At 38.4% G+C, this 22,447-nt stretch overlaps 1 protein-coding gene across 3 annotated transcripts in view; it reads left to right on the top strand.

Annotated features, from left to right (window-relative positions):
* LOC136246537 (uncharacterized) overlaps window positions 1-21,531 on the top strand; it is a 67,336-nt gene extending 45,805 nt beyond the window's left edge. For all 3 annotated transcript variants that reach the window (XM_066038032.1, XM_066038031.1, XM_066038030.1), the window contains 3 exons: window positions 5,937-6,128; window positions 8,370-8,435; window positions 19,485-21,531. In XM_066038032.1, coding sequence (XP_065894104.1) covers window positions 5,937-6,128; window positions 8,370-8,435; window positions 19,485-21,343 — 2,117 coding nt within the window. In that variant the 3' untranslated portion in view covers window positions 21,344-21,531. The remainder of the gene's footprint in view (window positions 1-5,936; window positions 6,129-8,369; window positions 8,436-19,484) is intronic.
* The last annotated feature ends 916 nt before the right edge of the window (window positions 21,532-22,447 follow it).

Genomic DNA, 22,447 nt, shown 5'->3' with positions numbered 1-22,447 from the left:
ACTATCTACAAGGTAATTTCTTCTAGCTGATCTCAATACAGGGTGATTTGTTTGTAGCTGAATTCTGTACAAGTGATTTGTTTGCAGCTGAGCTCTTTACAGAATGGTTTCTTTGTAGCTGAACTCTCTACAAGGTAATTTCTTCTAGCTGATCTCTCTACAGGGAGATTTGTTTGTAGCTGAACTATGTACAAGGTAACTTCTTTTAGCTGATCTCTCTACAGGGTGATTTGTTCGTAGCTGAATTCCGTACAGGTGATTTGTTTGCAGCTGAGCTCTTTACAGAATGGTTTCTTTGTAGCTGAACTCTCTACAAGGTAACTTTTCTAGCTGATGTCTCTACAAGGTGACTAGTTTGTAGCTGAACTCTCTATATGGTGGTTCCTTTGTAACTGAACTTTCTACAAGGTGACTTCTTCTAGCTGATCTTTCAATAGGGTGATTTGTTTGTAGCTTCACTTTCTACAAGGTAACTTCTTCTAGTTGATCTCTCTACAGGGAGATTTGTTTGTAGCTGAACTCTCTACAGGTGATTTGTTTGAGGCTGAACTTTCTAAATGATGGTTTCTTTGTAGCTGAACTCTCTACAAGTTAACTTCTTCTAGCTGATCTCTCTACAGGGTGATTTGTTTGTAGCTGAATTCTGTACAGGTGATTTGTTTGCAGCTGAGCTCTATACAGAATGGTTTCTTTGTAGCTGAACTCTCTAAAAGGTAACTTCTTCAAACTGATCTTTCTACAGGGCAATTTGTTTCTGGCAGAATTTTCTACAGGGTGATTTCTTTGCAGCTGAACTCTCTACATGGTGGTTTCTTTATAGCTGAACTCTCTACAAGGTAATTTCTTCTAGCTGATTTCTCTACAGGGAGATTTGTTTGTAGCTGAACTATCTACAAGGTAACTTCTTCTAGCTGATCTCTCTACAGGGTGATTTGTTCGTAGCTGAATTCTGTACAGGTGATTTGTTTGCAGCTGACCTCTTTACAAAATGGTTTCTTTGTAGCTGAACACTCTACAAGGTAACTTCTTCTAACTGATCTTTCTACAGGGCAATTTGTTTGTGGCTGAATTTTATACAGGGTGATTTCTTTGCAGCTGAACTCTCCACTTAGTGGTTTCTTTGTAGCTGAACTATGTACAAGGTAATTTCTTCTAGCTGACCTCTCTACAGGGTGATTTGTTTGTAGCTGAATTCTGTACAGGTGATTTGTTTGCCGCTGAGCTCTAAACAGAATGGTTTGGTTGTAGCTGAACTCTCTACAAGGTAACTTTTCTAGCTGATATCTCTACAAGGTGACTAGTTTGTAGCTGAACTCTCTACATGGTGGTTTCTTTGTAACTGAACCTTCTACAAGGTGACTTCTTCTAGCTGATCTAACACAGGGTGATTTGTTTGTAGCTGAACTCTCTACAAGGTAACTTCTTCTAGCTGATCTCTCTACAGGGAGATTTGTTTGTAGCTGAACTCTCTACAGGTGGTTTGTTTGAAGCTGAACTCTCTAAATGATGGTTTCTTTGTAGTTGAACTCTATACAAGTTAACTTCTTCTAGCTGATCTCTCTACAGGGTGATTTGCTTGTAGCTGAACTACCTACAAGATAACTTCTTCTAGCTGATCTCTCTACATGGTGATTTGTTTGTAGCTGAATTCTGTATAGGTGATTTGTTTGCAGCTGAGCTCTTTAAATAATGGTTTCTTTGTAGCTGAACTCTCCCAAGGTAACTTCTTCTAGCTGATGTCTTTACAGGGTCACTAGTTTGTAGCTGAATTCTCTACATGGTGGTTTCTTTGTAACTGAACTCTCTACAAGGTAACTTTTTCTAGCTCATCTTTCTACAGGGTGATTTATTTGTAGCTGAATTCTGTACAGGTGATTTGTTTGCATCTGAGCTCTTTAAAAAATGGTTTCTTTGTAGCTGAACTCTCTACAAGGTAACTTCTTCTAGCTGATGTCTCTACAAGGTCACTAGTTTCTAGCTGAGCTCTCTACATGGTGACCTCTTCTAGCTGATCTTTCTACAGGGTGATTTGTTTGAAGCTGAACTCTCTACAAGGTAACTTCTTCTAGCTGATCTCTCTACAGGGAGATTTGTTTGTAGCTAAACTCTCTACATGATGGTTTCTTTGTAGCTGAACTCTCTACAAGGTAACTTCTTCTAGCTAATCTCTCTACAGGGAGATTTGTTTGTAGCTGAACTCTCTACATGATGGTTTCTTTGTAGCTGAACTCTCTGCAAGGTAGCTTCTTCTATTGATCTCTCCACAGGGCGATTTGTTTGTAGCTGAACTCTCTACATGGTGGTTTCTTTGTAGCTGAACTCTACAAGGTGATTTTTTCTAGCTGAACTATCTCTTTCCATAGTTGCATGAACTCCCTACAAGGTAACTTCTTCTAGCTGATCTCTCTACAGGGTGACTTGTGTGTAGCTAATCTCTATACAGGTTTCTTATTTCTAGCTGATCTCTTGAATTCTCTTCAGGGTGACTGCTCTATTAGGATGACTGCTCTATTAGAGTATCTCGATCTCGCACTTGCTGCACCAAGTTGGATTTCGTGTTATAACTCAGTGGCTTTAAGTATGATTCTTCTACACCATTGATGGGCCTTTCTAAGATGATTACTCCATCTGTACAACGATTTTCAAAGCATTACCCCAAGCGGTTTATCTGGTAGGCGTGGCAAGCAGTCGTTTTTTTTATTAGCTAATCTCGATTGCGTAATTGTTACACATTGTTGGTTTTTTCGTTGTATCTTGCTGTTTTTTAGCTCGATTTCTTTCAAACCACAAAAGGTTTGAGGTTCAATAGTTAACCTATTCACCCACCAATTTTCAGCTTCTTCCCATACGCGGTTTACCCTGTAGGCGTGACAACATATTGGTGTTATTTTTCGTGAATAATCGCTCATAACTCTTTGCCTGTTTATCGTATTCCAGCCAAAGTTGGTACCGAGATGCGCCTTTATATCCCCCTTCTGTGTACCACATTTCAAGGCAATCGGATATGGCGTTCGAGTTTTATAGCAGTTTTTGTAAGTGTGCGACAAGAAAAAGAAAAATAAGAAGAAAAAACGAAGAAACTGAGCCAATTTTTGAAGTCGCATATCTCGGGAACGCGCGAAGCGATTTTGCTCAAATTTGGAATGTGGAGTGCTGCAGTTGGAGGGCATGTCCACAGCAAAAATCGTCTAGTTTCGTCAAGGAAGCACAGAGCTATGGAGGTGCGAAAATTGCGTTTTCTTTCTTCCTGTCAATATACTCAGGGGTGTTACGCGCCGGCTTCTTGGGCCGCACGACACACTACCGTGTGTCTTGATCCCAAATCAAGGCAATATGGCACAGACTTAAGGCCACTGGTAGCTAAGTGCCAGTATATACTGTACATCAGTGGTGTGGCATATTGATGTGTACACACTGTGTGCATACACAGCATACTGAGCCATAGATAACATACTAGAGACAGTGGCGGATTGGGGAGGAGGGCATGTTCTCCCCCAACCTCCCTCCTTTCCTTCATCCCTTTCAGAAACAAAATTCCTACAAGATCGAGATACTCTAATAGAGCAGTCACTCTAATAAAGCAGTCACAGTGTTCACGAGGTAGTGTAGCTTAACTATGAAGCTATGAATAAGGATCTGAATAAGGATCTTCATATACTTTATAGTAAATACATTTAGTAAAGGGCAGCCATTATTGCTGTGACCTTTTCTTTTTTTGCTCTTCAACTTTTTCAGCAAAGTGCACCCCCCTTCCCCCCACCCTTTCCAAACTCTGGATCCACCCCTGGGAGATACACATTAAAGCAGTAGTGTTTGCAGCAATATATCATTGGCAACACTGATGGTAGAAAATCATTCTACAGTATTAGCAGGCTAGGTGCAGGAGCAACCTGGGACTCACTGTGCCACATGGAACCAGACTGAACACTTGTAAATCAAAAGACACCGACCATGAATGATCTGTAGTCTGAATCAAAGTCAGTGTGGTTCTTATAACATACCTATACGTTCTTTGCAACGTATGTGTGCCAAATCTCTGAAGATTATTCAGCCATGAACTGAGGCCGTGCACAACAAGGTGCAGGCACAACTGGCAAATGATCCCAATCAATCCAATGTGGCATAATTGACTCTGTTGTAGCTAGAGGCCACTGGTATGTGCCAGGACACCAGTAATGTAGTGATTACAGTCTACATGAATACACAACATACAGGAGCTAGTTATACATTATTGTACTGTATATGCAGCAATGCATTGGTTATTGATTGTAGATTATTGGCCACAGTAATAAAGGTGAAAAATAATTCCAACTAGTAAGCCAGATCAGTGAAGGATTCAAGGACCCATAGAAAATTTATACAAAATACAAGAACAATATTGAAATGCACTCTTTAACTTGTTTTTCACTAGCGCATCAGCTAGTTGTTCATGACATGAGTGCATCAACTGGTTGTTCACACCGGGAGTACACATGCCAGATATTACAAACAATACTGACATTAAAACATGTTTATAATCTTGTTGTTTATGTGTACAGTAGCCTCTGGCTTTCTTGCAATCACTCCGTGGACGCATGCAAAATCTTCTCCTACACATGATCTGGAATTGCAGCATGGGTGTGGTCCTTAATATCCTACATAATATGTAGCTGAAAACAAAATGAAACGACTACTTCACACTTTTCAAGAGCAAGAGCAATTTACTTTTGAAAGTAGAGTGGTTTGTGTACAGGTGTGAAATTGATAGGCACCATTCTTTGCTTTGAAGTACTGTACATGTGTACATGTATTGTCACAAGTCATAACTGTGCTACAGAAAGTAAACAAGCAAGTACAAAAAGAAATAGAAATTTGAAACTGGAGTAGGTGACTTGACACTTATAATAAAAGAAGTCTAAAAGTGCCTTAAGTGCAACTTGACATGACTCTTATAATTGTTGCAATATTTATAAACACACACATATATATATATATATACCATGCAGTAAAAAACTTTGGTGGTAAACAACTTTGGCAAATTTGGTGAATAACATTCAATTCACCAAAGTTTTTTTTGCCAATTATTTTAGATGATCACACGAGCACATTGAGTAACTAGAACTTGAGATGAAGGTCAACTCGTAGCTACCACCACGCAATAAAGATCGAGCTGACTTTGAAATGTGTCCCACAGTCGTAAGCACTCCAGCCACTGGTTCCTTGGAATAGCATTTCCAATCGGCTTCCTGTTCATGCCTCAGCTATTTCATCGTCTCGCGATGGATTTGGCCAAATACTTCGATATACGTGATAACCTCTGCTACCGAAAAAGTGAACACGGTTGCTCTCGGCATCGCCGGCAGGAGATAGCGAAACACGCCTTTGCTAGCATGTCAATAGATCAGTAGTTACAAAAGTACTGCTACAAAAGCAACGCTAGCTACCTATATACTTACTAAACTACTTAACCGATGAGTTGACACCTTGTCACTATCCTTACGTACCGTCGAGTAAAAACTTTGGCGGTAAAAACTTTGGTGAATATTATTTCGATCGCCAAAGGTTTTTCCGTCAATTTTTTTATCAGAGGGTTTTGTCACACTTTTTTACTGCCAAAGTTTTTTACTGTACGGTATACATATTTAGTGGAATTTTCCACTGACTGCCAAATCAAGTGACTGACTGACTGACTAACTGACCAACTGATTGATTGTTAGAGAATGCAGAATGAACAATTATGTAATCGCTTATTACAGCATTCCTCATTGTCGGGTTTTCCCAATATTTTTCTTAGCTTCTCAAACTGCATTCTTGGTAACTGTTTACCTCAGCAGTAGCAAGCACAGTTATAACCAAATAAAATTTACTAAACCTTTTATTCAATAGACAATAGCTGTAATAAATGTCACATTAAAATCTTCTATGTATACTAATTGTATATCCTTTTCATACTACAGAAGTCTTGGAAGCTCTCTGTTCATTTTCACCCACTACAACAACTACCTGTGTATCACTACCTAGTAATGGTATCAGCTCATCTTCTGGATCACATCATCCTAAAACACTCCACCAAACATCAAATGATTCATCAGTGAGGGTTGGGTCAACTGCAGTTGTGAGTTCTGGAAAGACATCTCAAACCAGAAAAGGTTAGCAATTTTAGTGCAATATTTGAATAATAATTATACATGCTACAAACATGCATTAAAGGTTGATGCATTAGAAATGATCTTGATACATATGCACATATACTGTATAGCACTCTAGCTAGCTTTATTCTACTTCTAGATTAGCAATGATACTAAAATACACAGACTTCATTACAATTAATAGATGTCTCTTACAGTAATTTTAAACATTTGAGCATTACAACTTCATTTGTCATAACCATAAATGACATAATAATTATTATGTACATGCACTTGTTTGCATTTTAAAATTCAGAATTCAAGTTCATTGGTATAGACCTAATATACACTCTTACTATGCATTGGTGACTGTCAAAACTAAAGTGTAAGGAGTAAGGACACTTACTTCAGCTATGCATAAATTGTATAAGAATGGATTTTGTAGTTTTGTTCATGCTAGTGAGTCAAACATTTGATATTAACAATGTAAACAAGTTCATTTGTTTTGCTAGTTTTTACTAGTTATAAAAAAGTAACAGCACACATGATTACGGTATAGGATGCCAATTCTTTCGTGAGGATCCCCACATACAGTATAATATACAGTGTAGCAAACATTCTACCCGAGAGTACAATCTGAAAGCAATCTAGAATGATACAATAAACTTAAATCCAAGGTTAAGCACTGCATTAAGTGCAATGTGGAAAATATGGTAAGAGGCTGTGATCGAGAGACAAAATATAGCTTAAGTCAAAGCCAAGTGTTATATTCAACTCTTAACTAGTCCCGTGTGCTGTAGTGCATGAGCATAAACAGTGCTTTTACTGGTTTAATCCATAAATCTTGAGTTGTAATAAATTTATCATGACCTGGAATGTAGTAAGAAAACTTGTGACAACCAGAAAGTAATTTGTAGTAATCAATGCTTAGTTATCACACAATTTGAAATCCACGTTTCACTGGGAAAGACACAATTGGACAGGAGAACAAGGAGAAAGACTGAGGAAGGCTAACGGTTTGAGTGATAAACAGTTTGCACTACTATATAACTGTTTTGATTGAGAGTTTGGCCTGAGGTGTAGCCAACAGCACAGCAAGTTTGAAGGCATCAATATCTAGTGATTACTCAAGAATTTGCTGGACTTACAAAGGGGGACAGTTCATAGTGAACAATTCAAGACTGAATTGCATATTTATTGTACTGGATTTACTAATATTTACTAATGCGTAGCCAGCAATCTGTTGTTAATTTCCATGGTAACATGGTTTACAAGCTTTGATAGTGGGGTAATATTGGTCATTCCAGTGTCTCCATGGGTTGTGTATATGGTTGTGTCATGTTTATGCAAAGCGTGCAATATTGCCATACAAAGGAAAATAAAGTGGAAAATAAAGGTACATTATGAAGCACACTTTTCACTTTTAACTTAGATAGTATCATACAATAACTAAGGCACAATTTACTTATTTAAATGCTTTTAATGCAGGCAAAGCTTGCATTGAAGGTCTGTGAACAACATGTACCCACAGGTAAAGAAAACTTTTGTAGTGATTAACAACATACTGTAGTGTAAGTCACCAATTATCGGCACCATTTTATCACTTAATTCAATGACATTATAAACACCAATAAACAGTACAGTCCTTCATCTCGTAGCATGCCAAATTTAATTAATCATCTCACGTGAGTGAACATCTTGTTTTATGGAAAATCACAATGCTTATCGTTTGCCAATTATTGGCATGGGGTACCTACTATTGGCAACTGTACTGACCAAGAATCAGCACAATGTTCGACTTTGTGTGTAACTCCATGATGCCTTGTTGGTTTTTTTGTGAAATTCTTATGGGAGGTGCAGTCCTTGGATAACTCCATTTCACAGAAGATTTATGAAGAAGAGACCAGTCTGTTTGAGGGATATTCAGGTTAGACACCAAAACATACTGGTTTCCGATATACAAATATGCAATTCCATGGTTAACCAGTGTAGCTTGTAAGCACTTTAACTACAAAATAACCACTGAATGAAACTTACAGTAAGAAACGTTTTAGAGGGTATAACAGCCCGTTGTGATACTAGGTAGCCTCCACATACAGTATCCCATAGCTTCTACACTTTACAAGTGCCAATAATTGGTGACTTATGCTTCAACTGCAACATTATTATTGTTTATTCCTGCTTACTATGACACTTAATCTTACTGCTACAGATAATAGATTAATTATAGTGATGGTAATATTTCTATTTCCATATACACAGGACATGTATCACCAAAATTAGAACTGCAGGAGCAACTGATTTATGAGCACAGACGCTTAGAAAAAGGTTAGTGTAATTTTGGTACCAAAAACAGTAAAAGAATAGTGTTCTTATAATTTCTCCTATATGTGTTAATATTGTATAATAGTACTTACAAAATGCCAAAAATAACACCATTTCTGTGGATTTTTCTAATGAAGGAAGGTTGCAACAATAGTGAGATAGAAACATTGAAGTGCAATTACAGGGGTATATCTAAGTGTTGGTAAGGGAAGGGCCACACCTAAGCAAAGATGCAGCTATTAGGTCAAAAAGTTTTTTTAGATATGTGACCGGCCTGCGATAATAGGGCATGTGGGCACATGATTTTTGCCTACTTTTTCACATTTTCATCACACATAACTTTTTGTACTATTATGCTATGGCATTGCAATGTTCAGCTCTTGGTATGCTTTTAATTTGGATCATGATGTAAGTTACAGAATAGAAATATACTGTTCCAGTACTGAGATATGACCTGTAGTGTGATGGGGTGTAGTTTGTGCCCACATGCCCTGTTTTTGCAGGCCCGGTCACAATTAACACTCAGTGTTACACACTCATCATAAATGTTATTATTGCATCTGAGTGATCAAAATCATGTGTATAGATCAGTGAAGATGTTGATATTAAATATCTTAATTGACTTAAATCCAAACTCGTAGTATATCAGGCAGTACAGTATAAACAGTAGAAGACTGGGCTTTCTTAACCAAGAAAACTATTCTCACATTTCCTTTATAACAGCCACTATACTACAATGATGACATGAAAATTGGAAAGATATGCTGTGTTGTGATTGAGAAATCAACGATCTTGTGTCAAATGATAGTGATATCTTAAGTTATAAAGCCTGCATCTTTCCTAAAGTGAGGTATTTTTACTCTTATAAGTATAGAGGATCATTTGGCAATATTATTGCCTAGTATTGATAGAATAACAATGATAGAAGATTGCCTATTTCTGCGATAAAATTATGCACAGCATTGTTCCCAGCCTTGTAGAAATGTACAGTGTAGTAAAACGTTGATCTCACTGCGTGTAAGCAGACCATCTAGATGCTAAAAACAAAGTCACTAGAGTCTTCTACCATGCTAAAGTCGCTTCTTTCTGCTTTACAACACAGCGACTCTTCATAACATCCTGATGCTAACAACCTGAAGATTACAATTTCGTTATCATAATAAGAATAAATGGTACAGTTTAGGCTCCTGTGAAGATTTATTACCTCACTCCCATAGGCTTCAATACATTTTAAAAGACACCGGATGTTGTGTAATCGCTATTATTAACCATCAAATTCCTTAGCCCTTGTGTGAAAATGGGCTATTGTACGTTTTCATTGACAGTAACCCGTGGCATGACTTCAATGCTTTTTTTCCAAGACTGCATAAGACTGGATTATTGGCAGAAATACTTCTTGTACTGTTCTTCATTTGCAATGGTGCACCATAGCTTTAACTCAAGCAAATTAAATAGCCACGGTGCAACTGATAGTCAAAGCACGCATTCACCTGTAGTTTCCATAGTAACTGAATTTTGTAATGCTGCATAATAGTTGGAACTTAGCTGAAAAAGGAAGTGGAATGGCGAATTTGCATTTTGGTCATTGATAATTGAAAGTGGGTTCAGTTGTGCTTTAAATGTCTCCAGTGCCATACTTTCCTTTGATGTGGTAATGACAGGGCCGCCCAGAGAAATTAAGGGGCCCAGGGCAAAGAGTTAAAGTGGGGCCCTTCATCCAAGCTGTAAATTGAAGACCAAAAAAAAAAAAAAAAAAAAGGTCACAACCTGCTGACAATGACAATAACTACCCATCACCAACCATATCTTATCTATAAGCCTGCTACACTGCTCCTCTGAAGAATACTGTGACTGCTCTATTAGAGTATTTAGATCTGACTGTTCTATTAGAGTATATCGATCTTTTAAACAGGTATTCAGGGGGCCCTTCATGGGGCCTCCTGGGGCCCCTTTCAGGCTGGGGCCCGGGGCAAAATGCCCCAGTTGCCCCCCCCCCCCCCTGTGGGCGGCCCTGGGTAATGATTTATGTTACTGCAAAACAATTAAACAAACAAATTAACTTAGAAAGTTTACATTTGATCACAGATACAAAAGCAATGAAAAACACAGAAAGTCCAAGGGGAGGTCATCTACACCTGCAGCTATACTAATAATTGAAATTATTTTAATCCAACCTTGGACATACAAACTAAATGTCAACTAGTATGGATGCAAGTGTAGATAACCTCCCTCAGACCTCCTTTATTTCAATGCCATTTTTTCTGTGATCCGTATTCAAATATAAAAGTTTCTTACATGAGATTGACTGTTCTATATTATCTAAACCAAAACAGCCAAGCTGTAAAAAAAGAGTGCAGCCCCCAAAAAGGCCAGGATGAAAAAAGACTAGAAGAGGCAACGCAAATTCACCTGAATTGTTGTAATTATAATTTTTGCCATTAACCTACCATCACAGCCATTTCTTGGCTGCCACCTTGGATTTCACATCTTTTTTCATCCTGGCCTTTTTGGGGGCCACACTCTTTTATTACAGCTTGGCTGTTTTGGTTTAGATATCACTTCTTTTTATATTGCAAGCCACAAAGCCGGCCATTAACTGGCTTTGGTGCCTCCTTCTAACTTTTTTTTTCTTTTCTGCAGGAATTGTGGGACAAAGGAAGAAATGTTGTGTGCAGTTTTTTGTCTGATTAAAAATATTTGTATATTTAACAATGAAAGATAATCATACTGTAGATAATGAGGTGACTTCTTATACATAACTGAACTGTAGTTGAAACTACCATTGTTTGTAGCTGAACTCTTTTAAGAGTGACTTGTTTCTAGCTGAACTCTCTACATGGTGATTTGTTTCTGATACATATTTTTACAGGATGATTTGTTTGTAGCTGATCCTTATAAGGTAACTTATATCTAGCTGATATCTCTACAGGGTGACTTGTTTGTAGCTGATCTCTCTACAGGGTGATTTGTTTGTAGCTGAAGTCTCTACATGATGATTTCTTTGTAGCTGAACTCTTTACAAGCTAACTTCTTCTAGCTGATCTCTCTACAGGGTGATTTGTTTGTAGCTGAACTCTATACAGGATGGTTTCTTTGTAGCTGATCTCTCAACAGGGTGACTTGTTTATAGCTGAACTCTCTACAAGGTGATTTGTTTGCAGCTGAACTCTGTACAGGGTGGTTTTTGTTGCTGAACTCGCTACAAGGTGACTTCTTCTAGCTGATCTCTCTACAGGGCGATTTGTTTGTAGATGAATTCTCTACAGGGTGATTTATTTGCAGCTGAACTCTCTACATGATGGTTTCTTTGTAGATAAACTCTGATGTGGTTGTAGCTGAAGTATCTACAGGGCGATTTGTTGGTAGCTGAACTCTCTACAGGATGGTTTCTTTGTAGCTGAACTCTCTGCAAGGTTATTTCTTCTAGCTTATCTCTCTACAATGTAATTTCTTGTAGCTGATCTCTCTACTGGGTGACTTGTGTCTAGTTGTACACTCTACAAGGTGATTTGTTTGTAGCTGAATACTCTACATGGTTATTTTTTGTAGCCAAACTCTCTGCAGAGCGATTTGTTTGTAACTGAACTCTCTACAGGATGATTTCTTTGTAGTTGATGTCGCTACAGGTGACTTGTTTCTAGATGATCTCTCTACAGGATGGGTTCTTTGTAGCTGAACTCTCTACAGTGTGATTTTTTTTTCTAGCTGAACTCTCTAGGGTGATCACTTCACAGCTGAACCCTCTACAAGATGGCTTCTTCTATCTGATCTCTCTACAGTGTGATTTGGTTGTAGCTGAACTCTCTACAAGGTGATGTTTTCTAGCTGAGCTCTCTCTTATTTCTAGCTGATCTTTCTACAGAGTAACTTATCAGTAAAGTTGAAGTCTTTAAATGGTGGATTTTGGTTGTTAAACTCTCTGCATGAAGACTTGTTTGTAGCAGAATTTCTACAGAGTGAATTTTTTGTAGTTGAACTTTCTACAGGGTGCATGACTTGTTTATAGCTGAACTCTCTTCAGTATGATTTGTAATGTTCTGAATCACTACAGCAATATATTTGTAGCTGAACTCTCTATAGGGTGACTTGATTCTTGCTGAACTGTCTATAAGATTAACTGTTTGCAGCTGAATTCCCTACAGAATAAATGTAATAGAATTCTATAATTGTGACTGGATTTTGGAAAAACGATCCAAATCGCACATTAGAAGTTTCGAGATAAACGGTTTTAAAGAATTGAAGCCAGCATAACTCTCCAAGGATAGCAAGCCCGCGTATGAAATTTACACAAAAGATGCATCAATCTGTTACCTTTCAAGCCACTTCCAGTACTTGTAGCTGCTTGTACAGTTTCCCGCCAAATAAGATAGAAAATCTGAGCAGTTGGACGAGCGAAGTAGTATCACGAGTGCTCACAAAGGGGTGGAGGCTGGGGGGGTGGCGGGGAGGGCAAAAGATAGGCCTCAAAATGGAGGCAGACCACGATTGGAGTCCAGACACGAGATTATAGGGCTGTGCTGGCTCCTTAGTGGCTGATATGTAGCAAAATCTACAGAGAACACGTCTGGCCAACATTATAAGGCTGTCCACCAGTAAACCACTGATTCTTGCCAAGCCAGGTCCTTCACAAGGCCTGAAACTGCCATTTGGGCACTCCACACCACCCAGAAAAGACGTCTATTAAAACCAGCCTCGTGTAGTTTGAGTAGTGCTGAGGGTCAAAACTTGTAGCACGATAGTGTAGCTATCCACTGGTGGTGTTAGTTTGATTTTGCCTGATGTGCGATTTGGTTCGGTTCTGTAAAATCTGGTCACAATTGAGTAAATAAATTAGCTGAATGTTCTATTAGCGTGACTGTTCTATTAGAGTATCTGGTGGGTTGCCTGAGCGATTGTGGGTTGTGTGCGACGATGGTACGACATGAAGACTGTGCGAGAAACCTTTACTGTGGATGGTTTCAGAAGGTTTAGTGTACTAACTGATTGTCCTGTCATCGTTTTGTCGTATCTTTTTCGGTTCGTGATTGTGTCGCCGCTATACTGGGTGAGAACAGTGTGCTTTATTTAGAACTCTTAAATGGAAACTCGTCGTAGCTCACGACTGCTGGCTCGTCAGCAACGTAATGCTAGCAGCAACTCTTTGAGAACATCCGAATGTAAGCTGCAAGATAATCATTCCAAAGAATTGTTTTGTTTATGTCATCAACCTGAGGATGGGCGTTTTATGATTTGTTGTGATCAATGTGACAAGTGGTATCATGGTGAGTGTGTGAATGTAACTTCAGCTGCTGGATAACAGATGGATATGTTTATATGTCCCACTTGTACATCTGTATCATCCTCACAAGCTACTACAACTAATTTGCCACCGTCTGCTTCATTCTATCCTACAGATCAATGTGTTGAATTTCAGTGGGGAGAGATTGATGGTACTACTGTTGTTGAGTCTATTAATGATGCTTATGAAGAAGTTATTCACTGGAAACGTAATAGTTTTTTAGTTCCATCTGGTAGGATAGGTAAAGAATTTGTACTGGAGCTTGCTAGGCTATATATCAAGCCTATGCCGATAACACAACTCTTCACTCTATTGCTCTCACAGCCTGTTTTATTTTTCAGGTGCTACTTCTCCAAAAACCTCATGCCAAGAGTAAAACCAAAGATCATACCACATGTTTGGAACGTCGTCTTGCTTTGTGGCATGCTGGTGATTTTTCAGCCCTAATCAAGGAAGGAAAATGCATTCAGGATCATCTTCAATCTGCTATTCACAAGACTGGTCTCAGTAATGTGGCTCGTGATTTTGATCGTCCAATGTCAATGGGCAAGATTTCTGCTGCAGTTAAACTCCTTTCTGCAGATGCTAGAGGTGGTGTCTTGTCATTGGACTCTCAGATACCATGTGGTTTGGATGATGCTGGTTATCCTTTAACTCAGTTAGTGAAGGACATCCTTATTGACAAGCATCCCCCTACAAGAATGGCAGTTCCCGAATCCCTTTTATCCTCTGATAATGCTAATGCACCATCCTATGATCCTATTTTATTTGACCGTTTAACTGGAGATCTAATTAAATTGGCAGCTTTTCATACCCAAGGTGCCGCTGGTCCATCTGGTGTGGATGCATGCTCCTGGCGTAGGCTGTGCTCATCCTTTGGACGTGCTTCAGTAAGCTTATGTAACTCTCTAGCTGCTGTCGCACGACGTTTGTGTACACAGAAGGTTGATTCTAAAGAACTTATGGCTTTTGTTGCCTGTTGGCTTATTCCACTTGACAAGAAACCAGGAGTACGACCAATTGGGATTGGTGATGTTTCAAGGAGAATTATTGCTAAAGCTATTCTCTATGTTATTCGTACTGACATTCAGTTGGCTGCCGGTGCATTACAGACTTGTGCTGGTCATGATGCAGGGGCAGAAGCTGCCATCCATGCCATGAGAGAAATATTTGCACATGAGAATACTGATGCTGTTTTACTGGTTGATGCCAGTAATGCCTCCAACCAGGTTAATCGCCAAAGTGCTCTGTATAACACTTCAATTCTGTGTCCATCTTTTGCAACTATTCTTACAAACACCTATGGGGTGCCTATTAGACTATTCATTACTGGAGAGGGAGAGATAGCTTTGACAGAAGGCACAAGCACAACACAAGGTGATCCTCTTGCTATGGCCATGTATGCTCTGGCCGTTACCCCCTTAATACGTTCTCTTCGTCAGTCTCAGCCGGATGTTTCACAGGTGTGGTATGCTGATGATGCTACTGCGGGTGGACAACTTGCTTCTTAATTGCATTGGTGGAAACATCTTTTGACTTATGGCCCTATGTATGGCTACTTTCCAAATGCTGCTAAAACATGCCTCATAGTGAAGCCAGATCAACTCAATTTTGCTCAAACACTGTTTAATGGCACTAATATACAGATTTCTTGCGAGGGTCAACGTCACTTGGGTGCTGCTATTGGAACTAGATCATTTACAGAAAGCTATGTCTCTAACAAAGTAAAAATGTGGTCTGAGGAGATTTTATCTTTATCAAACATTGCTGAAACTCATCCTCATAGTGCGTACAGTGCTTTTACCCACAGTATCAAGCATCGCTGGAATTATGTAATGCGTACCATCGAATCAGTGGGTGCATTCTTTCAACCACTTGAAGAAGCTATTCACCAACACTTTCTTCCTGCTTTAACAGGTCGAATGCCCAGTTCTGAGGTGGAGAGGGAACTACTTTCACTCCCTTGTCACTTTGGTGGACTGAACATTACCAACCCCACCTGCTGTAGTGATTCCCAGTTTTCATCATCTAGGCTGCTGAGTGCTAGTTTAGTTGCTATGATACAACAGCAAACTGAGAACTTTCATATCCCTTGCCTTCAACAGGCTCGCTCTACCATCCGTCAGTCCAGACAACAAATAATGACTTCTAGCTTAGCCAATATCAAGTCTTGTGTAGATCCTCCGCTTCAACGAACCATTGAATTAATCAGTGTTAAATGCTCTTCACTTTGGTTAACTGCTCTTCCACTTCAAGAGCAGAGGTTTCATTTGAACAAACAAGAATTTAGAGATGCACTGTGTCTGAGGTATGGCTGGCAACTAGCAAATATTCCAAGTCACTGTGTTTGTGGAACTTCATTTAGTGTTGATCATGCCATGATTTGTCGACATGGTGGCTTGACTTTCATCCGCCGTAATGAACTTTGAGACTTAACAGCAGAATGGTTACAAGAAGTGTGTCATGATGTTACTGTTGAACCTCCATTACTGCCACTTAATGGGGAACTAATTACACCATCTTCAGCTAACTGCAGTAATACCGCAAGAGCTGACATCCATGCAAGGGGCTTCTGGGGCAGACGACAAAGTGCATTGTTTGACGTCAGGGTTTTCCATCCCAACGCACCAAGTTATCATCAGACCCGGGTTGCTTCCCTTTTTCGTCGACATGAGCTCGAGAAGAAGCAAGAATATGGGGATCGTATACGCAGTGTTGACTGTGGATCTTTCACCCCGCTAGTATTTTCAACTTTTGGTGGTTTGGGCAAGGAGGCTACTGTTTTCTACAACCATTTGGCAGATCTTTTATCACAGAAGCACAATACGTCTTACAACCAGACACTCTCCTGGATGCGCTGTGCTTTATCATTTTCCCTATTACGTTCCGCTGTACTGGCCATCCGTGGGAGCAGAAAGCTGCAGTCAACCGAGCTCCCCACTGTTTCCACTGAGCTGCGCCTAGTGGAGAGCCGTATTTTTACTGATTAGAACAATTGTTTTTATGTGTTGTTAAAACGTGTTCATTAATAATGAAAAAAAAAAAAATTAGAGTATCTCGATCTCGAATTTGCTACACGGAGTTGGCTTTCGAATCATATAACTCAGTGGTTTGTAATCCGATTCTTCTGTACTACAGCAAGGACTTTCTATGAAGATTATTCCAGCTATACACCGATTTTCAGCTCATTGCACTAAGTGGTTTGCTTAGTAGGCGTAAAAACTTAAGAGAGAGAGCCATCATTACATGAGAAAATATGTACAGGAATGAAAAAGAAAGAAGCATGTGTAACCTCGGACTGCATGCGACCACAGAGTAGGCTGCCTAGAGCACTACTGTGGGCATGGCAAGGTACAAAAAGAGGAAAAAAAACGCACACACAATTATACATATACAATTACAATGATAATTACAATATTAGCTAACTACGTATCTAGTTCGGACACCACTCTTTACATTGTCTCGCCATGAAAATCCTCTGAGAGGCAGAGATACTGGCAGAGGCTGCTTCATCTAACCAACTCCTACTTTTTAATTCATAAAAAAATCGATCGCGTAATTGTGACACAGGTTGGGTTTTGTGTCATATCTCCGTGGTCTTTACCTCGATTCCTTTCAAACTACCAAAAGGCCATCCTACGATGGTTACTCCATCTACATAGCAATTTTCAACTCATTCCATTCCTGCAGCGGTTTAACCTGTAGGCGTGACAAAAATCGATCTTGTTTTACGCGAATAATCGGTAATAACTCCCGAACCATTCATCGGATTTGCACCAAATTTGATGCTAGGATTCGCCTTTGGACTCCCTTTCTGTGTGCCAAATTCCAAGGCGATCGGAGTACGCGTTTGCGTTTTATAGCAATTTTTGCAAGTGTGCGAAAACACGAAGAAGAAATGAAGAAAAAAAATCGAAACTTTGGCAGCTCGTATCTCGGAAATGGCTGGAGAAATTTCCTTCAAATTTGGTATGTAGACTCCCCTGGCTGGCGGGCAACTCTGTAGCAAATTTGGTTCCAATCGGATAAGGGATCACCGAGATACAAAAGTGTGAAAATGACGTTTTCTTTCTTCCTGTCAATATACCCACGGTGTGGCGCGCCGGCTTCTTGGGCCGCACGACACACATTCCTTGTGAAGTTATTTGTATTTACTAATTAATGCTACATTTCTAATGATTTCTCTCTTACAAACATCCATTCAGGATTAAGGTCTCAATATGCTAGATATTAGACCAAAGGCGCATGCCTATGTAATTTAACCACCGTCAAGACAGTGCTTCTGCTTTGCTCAGGTGCTACAACACTGATGGCTTTTAATATTATAGACTCTAATGCTTTTTCACCTTAAATTGTAATTTTGTGTAGTATCTTTACCAAAACTAAATGAAATCTAAAAAAAATATCGAACAGTATGGAAGTACCGTTTATGTATAGATTGCCCCAAAAATTTTGCATGCCACCCAAAATTCCACCATTGAAAAATCATCCCAGAGACATCTTACATGACAAAAATCACCTTTATAAAATAGTATTAGTCCATACAATATACATTACAGCATTAAATATAACAAAACACTTAAAGGTGGCCGGATATAGAAATTTAAATCATCACCAAAACTCGAATTTTAGTCTCACTGCCTGACTGACTGCCTGACCACAGTTGCAAGGCTAGAGGCCAAACAAATCAGCACACAACCACCATTTTATGCCACAAAACAAACTCGCCAGTAAGATGTTCCTTTTTCAGGTTCTGATGAGTATAGACTACCCCTCTGTGCCTTGTCTTTTCTTTTTCGTATCTTCAATCAGGCTGCTTGTCTTTTTCATCCAACGAAACCATGTCGGGACATTAATTTTCCATATCTACACTTTCTTGCAGCAGCATATTTAGACTCCACAGAATTATTTCAGAGCTGGATTTCAGAAGCACTTCAGTCCCAGTGCTACTATAAGAGTACACTAATTAAATGATGTGGATCCATTTATAGGTTTGCGATAACACCCATTGATTTGATTTGATTTTTGATTAAACTCCTCTGTTTGGCATAGCTGACCTTCCACAGAGGAGTGTAGGGAAAAACCATACACAAAATAGGTACAAAAACAGTATACAAAGAACAGACAACCACATACAACTATCAAAATTCTATAGGTGGACTAATTATAATAGCAATAGAGTATAAAGACCACACCTCTTTATGATCTAGCTATTTACTTAACACTAAACAAGATAACCTAACCCTTTACTGGTCTAGCTTGCTGCAGACCCCTTGGCTGACTCAAGATACTCTAATACAACAGTCATGTGTGATATTCTAAAAGAACAGTCATGAGTTACACTGTAGCTAGCTGTGCTACAACACTGAAATTGTTAATATTTAATGCTGTTTACTTAATATAAGGACTAGTACTATTCCATAAAGGTGATTTTCATCACGTAAAATATCTCTAGGATGATTTTAAAGGTGGAATTTTGGGTGGCGTGCAAAATTTTCAGGGCGATCCCTATTTAAACAGTACTACCATACTTTGATTGTCTATCATGTGATATTTTTCATAACCCTTATAATTACTCCCTTTTGGCTGTAGCTGTGGTGAAAGCCTACAGGCCTTTAGCACATCATTATGTGTACTTTATACTTAGTACCTTCCTGTACCAGAATTGATGTACGTGTGTATGTGTACCAAAAGTACTGATAAGTAAATAAAATATCCATTTGTGCCAATGGCAGACCTCATTATCAATACTAATTCTATTATATTTACTACAGGAATAAAGTGTCCACCACCCCCACCATTACCACCAAATTATGTACCTCGTCAACTTGTATTAAATGAAATAGTTGCTAAGATATGTCATTCCACAATTGACCCTAACAGTTATGGAACAAGTTTAACAGTGAGTGGAGCTGGTGGATTTGGAAAGACGTCAACTGTTATAGCTCTATGTCATCATTCTGTAATTAAAGAGCAATTTACAGATGGCTTTGTGTTTATTGAGCTTGGACCACAAGCTACTGATCCCAGTATGAAACTTAGTCAGTTATATCACTTGCTAACTGGCAAATATTTGAAACAAGGTGACATCAATCATGCTGAGCAAGAAATCAATCAACTCACAAGTAATTGTTGTCGTAATCTTCTTGTCGTTATTGATGATGTGTGGCATGTTGAAGATGCTGAGCCAATAGTGAAGGCATTTAGTAGCTGTAAAATAGTCCTCACTACGAGGATGAATGATATTGTACGATACATACCTACCAAACAGGTAGTTGGTGTAGGTCCAATGGAGCAAAATGAAGCTATCTCTCTACTAACATGTGGAGTGATTAATATCAGTCAACTGTCACAAGAGGATGTAAGCTTACTTGATGAACTAGCTCAAGATGTCCACCTGTGGCCACTGTTACTCTCCCTTATAAGAGGGCAGCTGTCTCATAATCTAAATACATGCAAGTTGTCATACTATGAATCTATTCAAAATGTACGAGCAAGATTACATGGTAGAGGTCTATCAGCTTTTGACAAGAACAACATTGAGAGAAGCCGAAAATATGCAGTAAAAGTATGTATTGAAGTGACCTTTGATTTATTAACAAAAACACAGACTGATAAAATGAAGATGTTAATATTATGGACTGGAATTGGTGTTTCTCAACAAACTGCATTATTACCCAATTTATGGAAGGTTACTGAACAAGAAGCAACAGACATTGTTGATGTACTGTGGGCATATGGCTTAGTCCAGTTTACCAAATTTAAAATTCCTCCGCATAAGCAGTGTGTGGAGGTTCATGCTGTTATTAGTCAATACGTCACTGAGAATATAGACAGTGATGAAGTGATGACACTCTCACCTTACCATTCATATGATTCAGTTCGTGACAAATCAAAACAGCTGATATTGCATTCCTATGGTGTAGATGATGTAAACTCATTACCTGCTATGGACTTTGTGAAGTATCAAAAAAATGCATTAGAAAACTGTTACTTACCATTATATCTCAAAATGATAAACTCATACATTACAACAGATCCACACGATGCCATAATAGTATTACGACAGATAAAAAGCAAGTTAATAATATCACCAAATAATGCAATATTTTCAAAATTGTGTAATCAAATTGACTCTTTGATAAGAGACTGTCATAAAATATTAAGAGATGCTTACAAATTGAGCAGAAAATTGAATCAAAGTGTTCAACGGTGTTTAACTGAAAATAACTATCACAATTTTATTCAAACAATAGATAGGCATATCCGATCTTACCCTATTGGGTTGTTAGCACAACAAGCACTTGTCATGGTAAAAGAGGTTATGCCATACTGTGATGAGATACTAGTGTACATTCTTCTAAATGATATAGAGGATTTATATTTACTGACACCTGACTATCATCTCATGGCTCTATCAACTTTACCTCACATCGAGTTGCTAATAAAAGAACTAAAACAAATTGACACTGCCCTACGATCAGGACCACGGAAAATTCAACTAGTGCATCACTACTATTTGTCTGGCAAATGTTATGAAGAATCACATATGGTGGATGTTAATCGGTTCATCACATTACAACCTGTTGTTCCCAATTATGTACGATACCGTACTTCACAAGATGGTTTGTAAGCACTGTAGTTGATTAGGCACTGTATTGTAGGAAAAATAGACAATGTTCTTAGACTAGTTGTAGAGCTAACTAGTTGTATGCATAACTTTTTAGCACATGTATATTATTAGGAAAACTTTAGTATGTTAATCATGTTATGTAATTGTTTCTTATTTTAGCTAAAAGTATGTGAAATGTTGTACTTGTAGTATGGTGCAATAATTCTATTTTATGGTAAAAATTTAGATTGATCATAAACAAATAATACTAGGCATTGAAAAAAACAGATCTTTGAATATTTTAGTGGGTCCAGCAGTGCTACAACTGAGCCAAATTTCACGATTGTGTGTAATTGCATCAGTTATTAAATGTTTTTGAGGATCCAGCTCGATGCGTACATACTATAATACTGTAGTATAGTAGAGATCATGAAAGTTTGGAAGCCACTCCCAACATATGGTTGACTGAATGTGTACTTTAAACTGCTGTGCCGTATACTGTGCAAAAAGAAAATAATATTTTTATATTGATATCCATCAAGTGCATAGGTTATACAACATACCTATATGTCATTGTTTGTTTAAAAGCGTTTTGTAGCTTATTAATAGAATAAATGTTTTATTAGAGTAATCAGACAGGCTCAGAGTGTCAATAAACATAATATGTTTCAACATATTTTTTTACAAAATCCATTCAAAGTTAACTTAGAATTAAATGAATTTTTAAAACTATTGCATACTGTAGCTAATGGAAAAAATGCTGTGTACTGATTACAGTATTTGTTAAATTTGACTCCTAGATATTAAGAATATAACTGGAGCCAGGTGAAGGTGGTGTGGGTGAACCACAAGACATAGTTTATTTAGTTGAAACTATCAAGCATTTTACCTCAGTCACAGCCAACTGGTCAACAGCCAGTATGGCACTATCATAGAGAATGACAGGGTTACTTTGAGCCAGTTTGTTTGTGGTATTAGGTTATACCATTGTTGCAGTGATTCATTTTGATCATCTAATGTAAAGAATAATATACATGCAATGTAACTGTTGATGGCATATTTGAATCAGCTTCTACAGTATTACTAAGCCTATGGTTACATCAATAATTCAATTAAAATTTTAAA

This window comes from Dysidea avara, chromosome 2 (genome assembly GCF_963678975.1).
Source record: "Dysidea avara chromosome 2, odDysAvar1.4, whole genome shotgun sequence".
In the NCBI taxonomy this organism is placed as follows: domain Eukaryota; kingdom Metazoa; phylum Porifera; class Demospongiae; order Dictyoceratida; family Dysideidae; genus Dysidea; species Dysidea avara.
This window is presented reverse-complemented; position numbering and strand designations above follow the sequence as displayed.